This window comes from Vipera berus (assembly GCF_964194415.1).
Source record: "Vipera berus genome assembly, chromosome: Z".
NCBI classification, from domain to species: domain Eukaryota; kingdom Metazoa; phylum Chordata; class Lepidosauria; order Squamata; family Viperidae; genus Vipera; species Vipera berus.
In genome coordinates this window covers 3861937-3879181 of record NC_138205.1, presented here as the reverse complement: position 1 = coordinate 3879181, position 17245 = coordinate 3861937, and the positions used below count along the sequence as shown (strand labels likewise).

At 48.6% G+C, this 17245-nt stretch overlaps 1 protein-coding gene across 4 annotated transcripts in view; it reads left to right on the top strand.

The window, feature by feature from the left end:
- LOC308677929 (capping protein, Arp2/3 and myosin-I linker protein 3-like) overlaps positions 1 to 11631 on the top strand; it is a 57582-nt gene extending 45951 nt beyond the window's left edge. For 2 of the 4 annotated variants that reach the window (XM_081344639.1, XM_081344637.1), the window contains 9 exons: positions 764 to 1091; positions 1171 to 1305; positions 3193 to 3262; positions 4314 to 4403; positions 6926 to 7083; positions 7746 to 7944; positions 8778 to 8918; positions 10681 to 10803; positions 10903 to 11631. In XM_081344639.1, the coding sequence (XP_081200765.1) occupies positions 764 to 1091; positions 1171 to 1305; positions 3193 to 3262; positions 4314 to 4403; positions 6926 to 7083; positions 7746 to 7944; positions 8778 to 8918; positions 10681 to 10803; positions 10903 to 10928 (1270 nt within the window). In that variant the 3' untranslated portion in view covers positions 10929 to 11631. Of the gene's footprint in view, positions 1 to 763; positions 1092 to 1170; positions 1306 to 3192; positions 3263 to 4313; positions 4404 to 6925; positions 7084 to 7745; positions 7945 to 8777; positions 8919 to 10680; positions 10804 to 10902 lie in introns of those variants that run through there. The other 2 variants (XM_081344638.1, XR_014028572.1) reach the window with 2 other exon arrangements.
- Positions 11632 to 17245: the final 5614 nt, after the last annotated feature.

Sequence of the window (17245 nt, the reverse complement as noted above, 5' to 3'; positions counted from 1 at the left end):
CGGATAAAGGGAAGGAGGGAGAGAAGGAAGGAAGTGTTGGGATTCCTCGCCAGCCAGCAGACCTGACAGTTGAGTCTGAGGAGGAGGAGGAGGAGGAGGAGGAGGAGGGGCATGGAGTGACATCAGAGTCAGAGGAAGGCTCTGAGGAGCTCCAAGACTTACAGTCGGACGAGGAGCCCGGCCCCTCTACTCGCGCTCAGGCTGAGACACAGCTGTGCTGGGAGTCTGAGTTGGACAGTGATGAAGCACAGCTGGGAAATATCCAGGATGCACGAAAGTGCCGGCAAGAGAAGCGAGTAGGACAGAGGAATGCAATGGGGTGGCTCCAAAGGAAAAGGAGAAGGCATTAGGAAGCCACGCCTGGGCTGAATAATAAAAGGGAAAGTGCGGGAGGTGCTGGTTGCCAAAGGCCACCATTCGTGCTGAGGATCGAGTTTCTGTGGACTGTGTTTGTTTGCCTTGGACGTTGATTCGGGTCTGTGAATAATAAAAGGGGATTGTTTTTTTCTTGCGGTTTCCTGCCTGCTCGTTGGAAGAGGGGTTTCTCCTTGTGAGCGTAACAAGGACTCACGTAGGCTGAGACAGAACAAGAAGGAATGAAATAAAAAAGAAGAAGGGAGAGAAGGAGGGAGGGAAGCGTCTCGCTTAGCCATAGAAATTTCCGGCTCATTTGTGGTCATAATTTGAGGACTATGTATGTATCTTACATTTCTCTCCAAAATCACTTTCGGCTCTCTTAGTTCTCCATTTCTCTCCTGCACAGCTATCCTCGGATATCTGAGAGCTGTGTGGTACGGCCAGGCCTGTCCGATTCCCTCCCACCTCTACAAAGGAAGAGGAAAAAGGGCCTCTTCCATTTTCGCCGGTACCGCAGCATCAAGGGAGAGCGAGACTCCGACGATCTGCCTGCCAATCCTCCCCCGCCTCCTCTGGGAGGGGAGGACACGAAGCCCTTGATGTACTCCGTCGCCCACGAGAAAGACTGGAAACTGGACCAGGACATTGCGGGGGGAACAATGCTGCTTCCGGGAATGGCGACCGCAACAGCACCTGGAAGCGGGGTCAAAGGCCTCCCAGGCCGATCTAAACAGGTAAGGAAATTTAATTCTGGGGTAAGGGCTGGGACGCGAAAGACCCCCTTTTTAAAATCCCCTTTCCTTCCGAAACAAGATTTCCACTCCTGATTCAGAGAGGGCATCGACGGACGGGCGGAGGACCAAGTTCTTACAGCCGTCGCGCGTCCAAGGAGTGCCACTGCCGGGAATGGAACGTGCGAAAGGGTGGAGCTTGGATGCTAAGCTAGAGGTAATTCTCCACCAGGGGAAAACACCCCATGTGAAGAATAAAACTTGCCATTGGAATAAGAGAGGGGAGGTGTTGCTTTAGAATGGATTAGATCAGGGATATCAAACTGCCGACCCACGGGCCAGGTGAGTCACGCAGAAGCCACGCCCACCCCAGCTCCAGCAAGGGGGAAAAAAGTCACGATACATCGCGACACATCACGTGATGCGGCAAGTTTGACAGCCCTGGGTTAGATGAAGAAGCGAAACCTCTACGATTCTGCTGAGGACCGCGAGAGAGTCTGAAACCTCCCCAAAGACACCGCAGCAGGTGTGGAGAGGAAGCAGACGGTTCCCGTAACAAAGTGACATTGTTTACACGGACTACGCAAGAGGAGGAATTATTGTTTCATTCTACGGACTGGTGTCTGGGAACCTCAGAGTTACTTTCGTTTCGACATTGCCATGCCATGTATTCAATAAACAGGAAGATTTTTGGAAACGGAAAGAAGCCGGAGTTTGGTTTGGATTCACAAGCTGGATGTTGACACCCCGATTCTGGGAAACCAGGAACGGGGACCGTCTTTGCCTTATGTGGACAATCACTTAAGCATGAGCCAGCCGTGTGCTGCAGCAGCCAAACAGGCCAATGCAATCCTGGGCTGCATTAGCAGAGGGATAGAATCAAGATCATGTGAAGTGTCAATACCACGTTATAATGCCTTGGTAAAGCCACACATGGAACACTGCATCCAGTTGTGGTCATCGTGATACAAAAAAAAAACACGATATTGAGGCTCTGGAAAGAGTTCAGAGAAGAGCAGCAAAGATGATCAGGGGACTGGAGGTTAAAAGATACGAAGAATGGTTGCTGGAATTGGTTATGTCTGGTTTAATGAAGAGAACGACGAGGGGTGACGTGATAGCAGTGTTCATCTATGGAGATCCTCAATCATCCAGATCAGGGGTCTTCAAACTTGGCCCTTTTATGACTTGTGGACTTCAACTCCTAGAATTCCTCAGCCAGGCACGCCTGGCTGAGGAATTCTGGGAGTTGAAGTCCACAAGTCATAAAAGGGCCAAGTTTGAAGACCCCTGATCCAGATCATGGTTGTCCCACGGTTGTGCTTTTCCAAAAGGCAACTGGACTTTCTTATTTTTCCTTGAAGAAAATATTTTCAAGGAAAAAAAAACAATGAAGTCCAGTTGCCTTTTGGAAAAGCACCTTGGTATAGCAGTGTGCCAATATTTGAGGGGTGGCCACAGAGAAGAAGTGGGTGGGTGGGGAATCAGCCTGTTCTCCAAAGCACCTGAAGGCAGGACAAGAAGCGACGGATGGAAACTAATCAAGGAGAGAAGCAACCTGGAACTGAGGAGAAATTTCCTAACAGAACAATTAACCAGTGATTAATTCACAAGTTGCGGGTGCCCCAACACTGGGGGTTTTTAAAGAAGAGATTGGACAACCATTTGTTTGAAATGGCATAGGGGTCTCCTGCCTGAGCAGGGGGTTGGACTAGAAGACCTCCAAGGTCCCTTCCAACTGTCTCCTCCTCTTCCTCCTCCTCTCCTCCTCCTCCTCCACCTTTTTAAAGAAGAGACTGGACAGCCACTTGTCTGGAATGGCATAAGGTCTCCTGCCTGAGCAGGGGGTTGGACTAGAAGACCTCCGAGGTCCCTTCCAACTGTCTCCTCCTCCTCCTCCTCTTCCTCCTCTTCCTCCTCCTCTCCTCCTCCTCCTCCTCCTCCTTTTTAAAGAAGAGACTGGGCAGCCATTTGTCTGGAATGGCATAAGGTCTCCTGCCTGAGCAGGGGGTTGGACTAGAAGACCTCCGAGGTCCCTTCCCACTCTGTCATCCTGTCATTCTTGTCCGTGGCGTGCAGTTCATCACTTTTCTTCCTTGGCTAGAGCGTTGAAATGGAACAAAGGACGGGAAGTTTGCGGGAGCAGCAGAGAAGACGATCCTCGGACGACACAGGTGGGCAGAATTTTCCAGCCTCCTCAGCTCGCCTCCCCCCTCCCCTTGCATAGATGACCCCGGGAGCCCCACGTGGTCCAAGGAAGCTCTTCTGAAGCCTGGGCGACCTCGGCGGCTTAAAATCACGCAGGTCCCCCCCCCCCAAAAAAAGGAAGGGCTACCCCCAAAAAAGGAGCTCCTTCCTAAAAGTAATATTTGGTTTATTTTTTATTTTTATTACATTTATATCCCGCCCTTCTCCGAAGACTCAGGGCGGCTTACAAGCTTAGCAGTAGCCTTCATTCTATGTATATGCCTGCTTAGTAGGGCTTTCACACACACCCCAAGCGGCATTATTACAAAGTCAGCTTAATTGCCCCCAACAATCTGGGTCCTCATTTTACCTACCTCGGAAGGATGGAAGGCTGAGTATTTATTAGATTTTTTTTTAAAAAAAAATTCTTGCCTTTATGACTTCATAAGTAAATCAAGGTGGGGAAGCTTCCTGCTCCTGTCTTCCCCATAACGATAACCCTGCGAGGTGGGTTCGGCTCGGAGAGAGGGACTGGAGCAAAGTCACCCAGCCGGCTTTCATGCCTAAGGCGGGACTAGAACTCCCAGTCTCCTGGTGATTGGCCCAAAGTCACCCAGCGGGCTTTCGTGCCTGAAGTAGGACTAGAACTCCCAGTCTCCTGGTGATTGGCCCAAAGTCACCCAGCGGGCTTTCATGCGTAAGGTGGGATTAGAACTCGCCGTCTCCTGGTGATTGGCCCAAAGTCACCCAGCGGGCTTTCATACCTAAGGCAGGACTAGAACTCACCATCTCCTGGTGATTGGCCCAAAGTCACCCAGTGGGTTTTCATGCCTAAGGCAGGACTAGAACTCGCCGTCTCCTGTTGATTGGCCCAAAGTCACCCAGCGGGCTTTCATGCCTAAGGCGGGACTAGAACTCTCCGTCTGCTGGTGATTGGCCCAAAGACATCCAGCCTAAGGCGGGACTAGAACTCCCCCTCTCCTGATTTCTAGCACAGCGTCTGATATCGACTGATTGTTTGTTTTGAAACCCACATAGGGCAAAGAGGATGGAGGCCTCACCCTCCCCTGCAGAGCACCAAGCCAAGTTTTGCCACCATTCGGCGGGCAGAAGCCAGCTGGGATATAGGTGGGTAGACGTTCCTAGAATTGCCCAACGTGAAGGCAACTGGACTTCGACTCCCAGAATTCCCCAGCCAGCAACGCCGGGAGTTGAAGTCCACTTGCCTTCACGCCGCCAATGGGATGAGTAGTATGCATTCAGCTATGCAGGGGGTGAGTTTATATGACAGAGACATGTTTTGAGCCTGGCAAATGAGGTGGCTGCTGTAATAATCCAGAAGTGAATCAGAACACAGCTGGGAGGGACCTTGGAGGTCTTCTAGTCCAACCCCCTGCTCAAGCCGGAGAACCTACAGCATTTCAGATAGCTGGCTGTCCATTCTTTTCTAAAAAAAAAACCCCAAAACCCTGCAATGATGAAGCACCTACAATTTCTGGTGGCCAGCTGTTCCACTGGTTAATTGCCCTCACTGTTAGGAAGTTTCTCCTTAATCCCAGGTTGCTTCCCTCCTTGATTAGTTTCCATCCATTTTTTCTTGTCTTGCCTTCTGGTGCTTTGGAGAATAAATTGATCCCCCTCTTCTTTGTGGAAGCCTCTCCAATATTGGAATACTGCTATCATGTCCCCCCCCCCGCCCCCCCCCCAAGTCCTCCTTTTCTCTAGACCAGCCATTTATTTCCAAATCCCGCAACTGTTCTTCTTCCTATGTTTTAGTCTCCGGGCTATTCTATTCTATTCTATTCTGTTCTATTCTATTCCATTCCATTCCATTCCTTATTTTATTCTGTTCTGTTCTGTTCTGTTCTGTTCTGTTCCGTTCCGTTCCGTTCTGTTCCGTTCCATTCCATTCCTTATTTTATTATTCTATTCTATTCTATTCTATTCTATTCTATTCTATTCTATTCTATTCTATTCTATTCTATTCTATTCTATTCTATTCTATTCTATTCTATTCTATTCTATTCTATTCTATTCTATTCTATTCTATTCCATTCCATTCCATTCCATTCCATTCCATTCCATTCCATTCATTTTATTATTCTGTTCTGTTCTGTTCTATCCTATCCTATCCCATCCCATCCCATCCCATCCCATCCCATCCCATTCCATTCCATTCCATTCCATTCCTTATTTTATTATTCTATTCTATTCTATTCTATTCTATTCTATTCTATTCTATTCTATTCTATTCTATTCTATTCTATTCTATTCTATTCTATTCTATTCTATTCTATTCTATTCTATTCATTCTAATTCTAATTCTAATTCTAATTCTAATTCTAATTCTAATTCTAATTCTAATTCTAATTCTAATTCTAATTCTATTGCATTCCATTCCATTCCATTCCACTCCACTCCATTCCTTATTTTATTATTCTATTCTATTCCATTCCATTCTATTCCAAATTCAAGGCATTGCTGGGTGATTTTGGTTTGCACTGTCAGTGAGTACCTACACTATTCAAATCACATTACAAATAGTTCTCTACTTACAGCCGTTTGTTTAGTGGCCGTTCGGAGTTGCAACGGACCTGAGAAAAGTGAGTTATGACGTTTTTTCACACTTACGACCGTTGCAGCATCCCCCTGGTGATGTCATTAAAATTTGGACGTTTGGCAACTGGCATGTCTTTACGACGGCTGCAGGGTCCCTCACAAGCAAAGTCGATGGCGGAAGCCAGATTCACTTCACAACTGCATTACTAACTTAACCACTGCAGTGATTCACTTAACGAGCGTGGCCAAGAAAGGTCGTAAAATGAGACGAAAGTCGCTGAACGCCTGCCTTGCTTAACAACAGAATTTTGGGGATTGCAAAAGGGGATCCCATGACCCCAGGATACTGCAACTGTCATAAATACGAATGACGTTTCGCTTCCCATCCCAGAAGCTTCTTTAGCTCTGACTGGATGTTGGGAAGTGGAAGGATTGATACTCCTTTGCAGTCATCTGGTCATTTGCATTCTTTTAGAGGGTCGTTGAGGCTACTTGGAGGTTTGTCTGTGTCCTCAGGGTCACCTCAGTGGTGCAAATGGGTGTGGAGCCTTCTTGGAGCTGCTGAAAGGAGTTCCAAGAAGACTCCACACTCATTTGCACCACTCAGGTGACCCCGATGACACAGATAAACCTCCGAGTGGTCTCAATGACTCTCTAAAAAAGGCAAATGACCAGCTGTCTGCAAAGGAGTATAAATCCGTTCCATTCCCCACCATCCAGTCAGAGCTGACGAAGCTTCTTGGGCGAGAAGCAAAACGTCTTCCAAGAAAAAAGAAGGAAGTCCCGTTGCCTCCTGAAAAAAAAGCAGCTTTGGGGCAACCATGACCCGAATGACGGAGAACCTCCATAGACATTTAAATACGAACCGGTTGCCAAGCGTCTGAATTTTCATCACGTGACCACGGGGGGACACTGCAAATGTCTGAAGCGTGCAAATAGGGTCATAAAATCACTTTTCCGCAGTGCCCTTGTACCTTTCGAACGCTCACGAACCGAACGGTCGTAAGCCGGGGACTCTCTGCCTTTTGAATGAATTGAATGAATTCCTGGCGGTTGATGGGTCCTGTGTTCGTCTTCTCCCAAATCTGCAGCTGAAGAGAGCACCTCCCGGGACAGTGGGGGCAAAGACAACCTCCGAGACCACCCCCTGGAAGAAAAGCAGACGGGGGCCGACGAGAGGGGCGTGATGGGGGGCACACCAAATTCCGAGAAGGACCGACTGACGGCACCGCCCGGTGCAAAACAACAGGTCTTTTTGAATTCAAGGGGCAGGAGAAAGGTGTTTTGGGGCTGGGGGCTTCTGGGTGAAGGACTGGGGAGTGACCACAATTTAGACAAGAACTCCCAGTGCTAAGCCAGACATTTGTTAAGGGAGTCGTGTCCAATTTTACAGTCTTTTTTGCCATGGTCGTTAAGTGGATCATCCCGGTAAGTGACTCATACGGTCGTTAAAGCGAATCCAGCTTCCTTGATTGACTGCCACCTGTGAAGGTCAGGAATGGCGATCATGTGACCCCCTCCAGGATGCTTTAACTCTCCTACATACATGCTGGTTACCAAGCACCCAAATTTTGTTCACGTGACCACAAAAGGGACGATGATTGTAATTGTGAGGACCAGGTCATAAGTCACTTTTTCCAGCGCCGTCATCACTTAGAATGGTCGCTGAATGAATGGTTTATGGCTGGCTGGGGAATTCTGGGAGTTGAAGTCCTGACAGGTTGCCCAGGTTAAGAAGCATTGCTCTGGAGGTTGAAAACTACCATTCCCAGCATTCCATACCATGCGTCTTGCTAGCTAGGTTTGCTGGGAATTGTAGTCCAGCAGCAGCCGGAAGCTTCTTCTGAGAAATTTCTATTTTTTTATCCCCTCTCCTTTCATATCTCCACATCCGCCCTCTTGGTTTTACAGCAATTCAGGGATCTCTCTTCGACTCCTCGCCCTCCCAAGCCGGTTGCCCTCCCCAGGGGCCGGAAGACCCCCAGCCAGCCAGAAAGAAGTCGCAGCAACGAGGAAGGCAGTGTATCTGGTGGAGCCATTCTAGAAGATTCCTGCACCTTTCCTCCCGTCGCTCAACCCCGACGTAGACCGAAGGAGCAGGAAAACGAAGGTGAAGAGACACCGAGGTCCTAAGACAAAGGTCTCGGTTTACCTCACGCAGATCCTGGATTAATCAGTACAAGAATTCCAAAGGGAAGGAGTTTTTGCTTTGGGATAATAGCATTTTCTCTGGGGCACAGGCAGTCCTCGAACTTACGACCGCAATTGATCCTGAAATTTCTGTTGTTGTGTGAAATACTTGTTAAATGAGTTTTGGCCCATTTTTACAACCTTTCTCGCCACACTCGTTAAGAGAATCACTGGAGTTGATAAGTTAGTAACCCAGTTGTTAATCGAATCTGGCTTCCCCCATGGTCGCAAAAGGGGATCATATGACCTTGGGACACAGCAAAGGTCATTAACCTCAATTTTGATCACATGATCACGGGGACACTGCAGAGGTCGTCCCTGTGAAAAACTGTCATAAGTCACATTTTTCAGTGCCTTTGTAAGTTTGAACAGTCAGTAAATGAACTGTTCTATGTTATATGTAAGGGTGTAGGTATATATATATATATATATGTTGTATATAGCATGTTTATACTTGTGTTGTGTACAGGAACACTTTTGAGAGCAGGCAACAGAATTTCATTTTTAATGTGTGCCAGTGTGCCCACAGTAAAAAATGACAATAAAGGTTCTCTTTAGCTTACTATTTGCAAGTCAAAGACTACCTTGTATTATTTATTGAACACTTATTTAAACCTTTCCAGCAGGAGGCAACAAAGAGCTACAGAGAAAAAAATACGAATGCTCTGCTGCCCTCTAGTGGCCTGTGGGATTATTTTTTTTTAACAATCCAGAGAGGGTCACCTTAACCAACAAATTCTTTCTGGGGCTCAGGACTCTCTGATGCTCCTCTTTCCATTCCAGGGGAACCTGAGGTAGGACGGAAAATGGCGCCTCTCAAACCAAAGAGAACACGGCGGGCCCAGTCCTGTGACAAGCTAGAGTCCGATCGGGGACGGAATCCAGGATCTGGAGGTATGGCAGAGCTGGAATTCCCCTACTTGTGGGATCCAGAAGGTGGGAGGGACCTTTGGAGAGAGGACCAGCGAAGCGGTAGAGAAGGAGTGACAGAAACTGGGGGCGAAGTCAAAAGAGGAATCAGCCTAGAATCCCTACATCAGGAGTCCCCAACCCGTGAGCTGTGGCGCATTACTGGCCGTGGCCTGCTGGCCACCGGGCTGTGGGACAGGCTGGTAAGTGTGCCCACTCATCCTTGTTTGTGCTAGTGCCGCGGCCACACAGCCTAAATGGAGCTCCACACGGCCTAAAATGGGGCTCTGTGCAGCCTAAATGGGGCTTTGCAGGGCCTAAAATGGGGCTTCGCGCGGCCTAAAACGGGGCTTCACGTGGCGTAAAAGGGCTCCGCACAGCCTAAATGGGGCTCCGCGTGGCCTAAAATGGCTCCGCGTGGCCTAAAACGGCTCCGCACAGCCTAAATGGGGCTTCACGTGGCCTAAATGGGGCTTCACGTGGCCTAAAACAGGGCTTTGCATGGCCTAAATGGGGCTTGGCGTGGCCTAAATGGGGTTCCGCACGACCTAAATGGGGCTCTGCATGACCTAAATGGGGTTCCACGTGGCCTAAACGGGGCTCCGCATGGCAAAAACGGAGTGCCATGTGGCCTTAACTGCGCCGCGCAGCAAAAACAGGGCAGCGCTAGTGCCCACATGGCAAAACCAGGGCAGGGCTAGCTAGCGTCATGTGGGCACTAGCACCGCCCCGTTTCCATCGTGCACATGCGCATAAAATGTTTCCCCTTCCCTTTCCCTCTAGCTCCTCCAACCAAGAAAGTTTGGGGACCTCTGCTCTACATAGCCACAAATGAACAAAGTCAAACCCACTCGAATTTTCGTGGACCCTTAACTAATTCCAAGCTAACCTTTTAGCTGGGAAGATTCCTGCGCGGGGGCCTTCAGCAATAAAGCAGTTAAATTGTAGCTTCACATGTGGATGTGATCTTTGGCACCTGACAAAAGCCATTTGCAAGAAACAAACTGGGTGGAACTGGGATGGGTGGCGCAGGCTTGCTGGTGAAGGAAAAAGTCCTCGGTGCACGCTCTTCTTTGTCCAGGTGGTCCTCCACGTACAGCCATTCATTTAGTGACCATTCAAAGTTACAACGGCAGTGTCATGGTTCTGATAAATGAGACAGTTCAAATAAAATGCAGCATTGACAGGCAGGGGGGAAAAAGGGACGTATGACCCCTTTTCCACACTTATGACTATTGGCAGAATCCCCAAGGTCACATGGTCAAAATTTGGAAGCTTGGCAACTGGCACGTATTTATGACGGCCGCCGTGTCCCCGGGGGTGGGGGATCCTATGATCCCCTTTTGTGACCTTCTGACAATGGGGGAAGCCAGATCGGCATAACAACCGCGCGGCTAAGTTAACAACTGCCGCCACTCAACGGCCACGGTAAGAAAAGTCGCAAAACGGGGCAAAATTCACTTAGCAGCCGTCTTGTTTAGCGCTAGACGTTTTGGTCGTACGTCGAGGACTACCTGTTTTTACCTTTGTGAATTGCGACTTGGTGAAGCTCTGTGAATCTTGGTCACACCTGGTGAAACTTTGTCAAGCTTCATATCACTGATTCCCCCGGAGCAAGACGACAACGATTGAAGCGGCGAGGTTTCGGTGTCATGACCCTCCCCTCGAACCCAGTTCCCCCCACCCCGGCTAATTCTCTCTCTCTCTCTCTCTCTCTCTCTCTCCCCTGCCTCAATTTCCTTCCCAGGTGCCAGTGACCTACCCCTGCCTGACCCACCTCCTCGTCCCCCTCAACTCGAACCGCCCGGCTGGAAACCCCGCCCCGCTCTTCCTCCTCCTCCTCCTCTCCTTCCAGCAGACCGGCATGGGGGTAGGTATGGATGACCTTTAGGGAGACCGTGGGGTGGTCGCTCAATTTTTTTTCCCCTCTCTCTCTTTTTTTTTTTTTGATTGTCTTTTCTTTCTGCAGGAGTCCCCAGATCTGGGGCAGAGTGATGGAAAAACCCTTCCTGGGTCTCCGAAAACTCACCCCCCACCACCACCCCCATCTGGCCGGAAGACCCGAGGGGGAGCCGGACGTGCTACAAGCGGGGGGAGGGGCAAAGCATGAGGGGGGGGGGGTCTCCTCCAAGCTGTCCCGTCTCTCTCCCCCCCCCCACCCTCCACAAGAGATGTCCAGATGGTTCCTACTGGAAATTCTTTCATTCGTTCCTTCTTTCCATTCGTGCCTCTTTCTTCTCTGACTTCTGGCCAAAAGCCCACCCCTCACTCCTGCCTGTGGGGGGGGGACTCTCATCCCACCCCCCACCCCCCACCCAGCTTTGTTTTTAACCAGGATGGGAGAAAACAAGAAAGCCACAAAAATGTCTCCTTTCCCCCCCCCCCGGCTATCCTGGGGCGGGAGGGGGGCCGAGGCCCCCCTTTTTTCCTCTCCTTTCCCCCCCAGATTTCTTCCTTTCCTCTGGGCCCCCAATTCCTTTTCCTCCCCACCCCGTGTCCCCCTCCCATCCTGGTGGTCCCCGATTTCAAACCCACCCTCTCCGCCATCTTTCCCCCCCCCTGTTCCCTCCGCCCGTTTATTTTCAGCTTGTACAAAAGAAAAAGAGAAGCGTAATAAATTATATATGGACGTTTAAAGAAAACGAAACGAAGCATAAAATGTCTCTTTTGAGTTTGGGGGAGAAACCTAGGGGAAATCTGACTTTCAACTGCAGGGCACCCCCCTCAAATTTCCGGGGCGATTCCTGACGGACTCAGACGGGGTGGAAGCGTAACAGATGGTCCTCGGCTTAACAGCCATCCGTTTAGGGACTGTTCGGAGCTACAGCGGCACTGAAGAAAAGCGACTTTAAGTTACGACCGTTTGGGGGGGGCACTTTACGACCATCGTACAAATCCCCCGGGCCAGGTGATCAAAATGCGGGAGGCTTGGCAACGGGCGTGTCCCGAGGACGGTCGCAACGATCCCGTTTTTGCGGGATCAGTTTCCCCTTAACCACCATGCCGCCCTCCGAGCCACGGCTGTGATTCCCTTAGCAATGGTGGCGAGAACGGTCGGAAAACGGGGCGAAGCTCACTTAACAACGGCCTTGCTTAGCGAGGGAGATTTGGGGCTCCATTTTGGCGGTAGGTCCAGGTCCGCCCGTAGGCCAAAGGTTCTGGATCCAGTTCCAAGGGAATCTAGTTTTGTAGAAGAGGCCTAAAGTCCCGGGAATCTTTTCAACTTTCCATTTTGATGCACCCAGATCAGGGGTCTTCAAGCTTGGCCCTTTGAGGACTTGCGGACTTCAACTCCCAGAATTCCTCAGCCGGCGTGCCTGGCTGAGGAATTCTGGGAGTTGAAGTCCGCAAGCAGGGGGTCTTCAAGCTTGGCCCTTTTAGGACTTGCGGACTTCAACTCCCAGAATTCCTCAGCCGGCGTGCCTGGCTGAGGAATTCTGGGAGTTGAAGTCCGCAAGCAGGGGGTCTTCAAGCTTGGCCCTTTTAGGACTTGCGGACTTCAACTCCCAGAATTCCTCAGCCGGCGTGCCTGGCTGAGGAATTCTGGGAGTTGAAGTCCGCAAGCAGGGGGTCTTCAAGCTTGGCCCTTTTAGGACTTGCGGACTTCAACTCCCAGAATTCCTCAGCCGGCGTGCCTGGCTGAGGAATTCTGGGAGTTGAAGTCCACAAGCAGGGGGTCTTCAAGCTTGGCCCTTTTAGGACTTGCGGACTTCAACTCCCAGAATTCCTCAGCCGCCGTGCCTGGCTGAGGAATTCTGGGAGTTGAAGTCCACAAGCAGGGGGTCTTCAAGCTTGGCCCTTTTAGGACTTGTGGACTTCAACTCCCAGAATTCCTCAGCTGGCATGCCTGGCTGAGGAATTCTGGGAGTTGAAGTCCGCAAGTCCTAAAAGGGCCAGGTTTGAAGACCCCTGACCCAGATGAATGACCTGGAAAACCCCTGTTCCGTCTGTATTCAGAAGAAAGATGACGGATACTTCGTCAAGGAAAAAAGGTGAAAAAAGCGTGTGCCTGTGTGTGGGTCTGTGTATTTTGTGTGTTTGTGAGTGTGAGTGGGTGGGTGGGTGGGTGAGATTCCATTCTCCATGTCCTTGAAGGAAGGCAGAGATGGATTCACCGATCTGTGATATTCCTAACTGGCCAGCAGATGGCAGCAGTGATGATGCGGAAAGATCTGGCTGAGAACATCAAGTCAACAATTTATTCTGGCTCTTCCCATTCATTTTTTTTCTTCTCTCTGAAATCTTCCTTCCCTTTCCCATCTCCTTCCTTTCTTCTTTTCCTTTCCTTCCCTTCCGCTTCCTTCCTCCCTTCCTTTCCCATCTCCTTCCTTCCTTCCTCCCCTGAGTTCTGGCAATTGAAATCCACACATTTGGAAGTCTCTACAATTGGAATATGGGGCCGATTCCTGCTCTGCAGCCAGGACAGCACTCCTGCAAATTATTCATGGTCCATAAGAGTTTTCTCTCCCTTGTGTTCTATTTTGGATGTTGCCGCTGTTTGTGACGAGATTCCGAAAGCGAAGAAAATGCATGAAGGACAGCTCTGCATTCATTGACATAAGCTTGATTAACAGCCAATCAATTATAGAACGAGAAAAGGGAAGAACAAAATTAAAGATTGAAATGCATGTAGATCAGTCTTGCTGTTTTTTTCAAATTGGGTGACTTTTAAGACCTGTGGGCTCCCAATTCCCAGAATTCTCGAGCCAAATCTGCTGGCTGAGGAATTCTGGGGGTTGACGTCCATATGTCTTAAAGCTGCCACGTTTGGGGGGGGGGGGAAAGCACTTATAGATATCGTAAGTATCAATTGCCTTTTTTTGCTGTTACAATTCCATATATAAGAAGCTAAATTGGAACTAGGAGAAGGAACATCACTGTAAAATAAAGAATTATTGCAGGTTTAAAAGCCATTTTCCAAAGTGCCCGAAGGCAGGACAAGAAACAACGGATGGAAACTCATCAAGGAGAGAAGCAACCTTAAAACTTAGGAGAAATTTCCTGACAGTTCGAACAATTAACCAGTGGAACAACCTGCCTCCAGAAGCTGTGAATGCTCCAACACTGGAAGTTTTTAAGAAGAGACTGGACAGCCATTTGTCTGAAATGGTATAGGGTTTCCTCCCTGAGCAGGGGGTTGGACTAGATGACCTCCAAGGTCCCTTCCAACTTTATTATTATTATTATTAAAGGTTGCCCACAGTACTTCTTGTTATGCCCTGGTTTGGTTACCTATGGTTTGTTAGGCCAAACCTAGTTAGTTGGCTTTACCTCTCCTGACAGATTCAAACAGTGCACCCAGGCCAAAGTCAGCAAATTATATTTTAATATAATGCTTGAACCCAGCAGCAATATGATTGACAGCCAAGGTTTCCACGAGAAGAATAGACCAGATAGATCCAGTTAGAAATATAAGAGCTTCAGGTTGGATATTAAAGAAAAGCCAGAATTAGCATAGAATTTAAATTGCACCATGCTGACAAACCCCCCCCCCCAAATGTAGGTTTTTTTAGCTTTCTTGAAATGAAGCACCGTCAAGGGCTAAAACTCAAATCTAAAAAGGTGCTAAGAAGATGAACAGAACAGAACAGAACAGAACAGAACAGAACAGAACAGAACAGAACAGAACAGAACAGAACAGAACAGAATAGAATAGAATAGAATAGAATAGAATAGAATAGAATAGAATAGAATAGAATAGAAATAAGGAATTAGAATAGAATAGAATAGAACAGAACATAATAGAATAGAATATAGCAGAGTTGGAAGGGACCTTGGAGGTCATCTAGTCCAACCCCCTGCTCAGGCAGGAAACCCTATATCATTTCAGACAAATGGCCGTCCAATCCCTTCTTAAAAATTTCCAGTGTTGGAACATTCACAACTTCTGGAAGCAAGTTGTGCCACTGATTAATTGTTCTAACTGTCGGGAAATTTCTTCTTTCATTCTGCTCCGAGGCTAGAGAACAAAGAGACGATCTCTTTGCCATCAATCCGGACCCCACAATAAGTAATCATTTTATTATTCTGTCAAAAACTCCCCATTTTGCAGTTTCTCAGTCCTATTACAGGTCCTCTAGGAATAGCGCCAGGCTCTGACAAGGCTCCTCACCGGTGGAAGCAAGGGCCCTCTGCCCATGCTCAGAAACAGGCTCTCCCGCCCGAAGACCACACGGACCTCCGTCGGTTGAAAAGAGCTGCAGAGATCAAAGCTTTCCGGAAGGTTCTTCCCTTGCCCCTCCCATCCAGAATTGGGACTGGATGTACACGCTGAAGACATCCACCCCCAAGCCCATGTGCCACTGTCAAAAATCCCTCTGCCTCTCTCCTGGCCCTGCATTTGTTTCCTTGCCTTTCCACCCGCATGGCTCCTTGCCAGACAAAGATCGGCTAGGAAGACCATAATTTGAGCCACAGGAGATGATCATCCCTTTCCAAGAAGCCTCTGGCAGCTGCTTGGCGTAAAATGGCAGGCCAGGCCCCGTGTGGCGCGCACCAGTGGGATGCCCGCCTGCACAGAGGCAGCTGTCCAACGCCCACGCCAGGTCCCCAGGGACCCCCTAAGCGGGGGGGGGGGGGCAAAACACCAAGCACATCCTCCCCGAAAAATCAGCATTTTCCCTCTGCATCTCTGGCTTAGGCCTCACAGATGGGGTGGAATCCAATGGATTCCCTGGTAGGTTAGGAATACGATGCCCAAATCCTTCAAAACGTTAGGAATACAATGCCCAGATCCCTCACTGTCAGTGGTGGGATTCAGCCGGTTTGTACCACTTCGGCAGAACCGGCAGCTAATTTTTGGTTGTCCAGGCCTAGAGTGGACTTCCAGAAGTGGCATCCACACAGAGAACCGGTTGATCACCTATCTGAATCCCACTGCTGCTCACAGTAGATTAGGAATAGGATTCCCAGATCCCCCACAGTAGATTAGGAATAGGATGCCCAGATCCCTTACAGTAGATTAGGAATAGGATGCCCAGATCCCTTACAGTAGATTAGGAATAGGATGCCCAGATCCCTCACCGTAAATTAAGAATACAATTCTCAGATCCCTCACAGTAGATTAGGAATAGGATTCCAAGATCCCTCAGAGTAGGTTAGGAATACGATGCCCAGATCCCTCACAGTAGATTAGGAATAGGATTTCCAGATCCCTCACAGTAGATTAGAACACGATTCTGAAATCCCTCAGTAAGTTAGGAATAGGATTCCCATGATGCTTCAGTAAGCTAGGATTACAGCTGGTCCTTGACTTACAACAGCTTGTTTAGTGACCATTCAAAATTACAAGAGGAATAGCAGAATAACGGAGCTGGAAGGGACCTTGAAGGTCATCTAGTCCAACCCCCTGCTCAAGCAGGAGACCCCATGCCTTTTCCTCTTAAAAAGGAGGAAGAGGAAGAGGAATAGCAGAATAACAGAGCTGTAAGGGACCTTGGAGGTCTTCTAGTTATCCAAATTCAGACGCTTGGCATCTGACTCATATTTATGACGGTGGCCGTGTCCCGGGAGGGTGTCACGTGATCCCCTTTGGCGGCCTTCTGACCAGCAGAGTCACCGAGGGAAGCCGGATTCACTTGACAGCCGTGTTGCTAACTTAACAACCGCGGTGATTCACTTAAGAACTGCAGGAAGAAAGGTCGCAAATTGGGGCGAAACTCACTTAGCAAAAGTCTCACTTAGGAGCAGAAACGTCGGGCTCCGTTGTGGTCGTAAGTTGAGGACTACCTGTAGGATTCCCAGGATCCCTCAGTAAATTAAGAATACGAGTCCCAGAATTTGCAGTATGTTAGGAATGTGCGAATCCGGCTTCTCCCAAAATAGAAATAACCAGGAACAAACCATGGAGGCTTCCAGCCATTCTCACATGCTGCGGCGGCATGTTTTTTTCCAGCAGAGAATTCCCACGAGAGTCGGTCCCTAATTTTGTGGGACCTGGGGATGGTGGCTCTGGGGATTTAGGAGGATGCAAAATGGATGCTCACTGCCCTTTGAATGAATGGGACATTTAAATAAATGGAGTTAAGAGAGATTAATAGGGCTGGGGTGATTGTGAAATAGGGAGCAATATTAAAATTATCTGGCTGGTCCCAGGGGAAGCTTTAAAAAATGAGCCCAAATGAAAATAAATAGAATAGAATAGAATAATAATAGAATAATAGAATAGAATAAAGAATAGAATAATAATAGAATAGAAAATACAATAGAATAGAATAGAATAGAATAATAATAAATAGAATAGAATAGAAAGATAGAATAGAATAGAATAGAATAGATAGAATAGAATAGAATAGAATAGAATAGAATAGAAT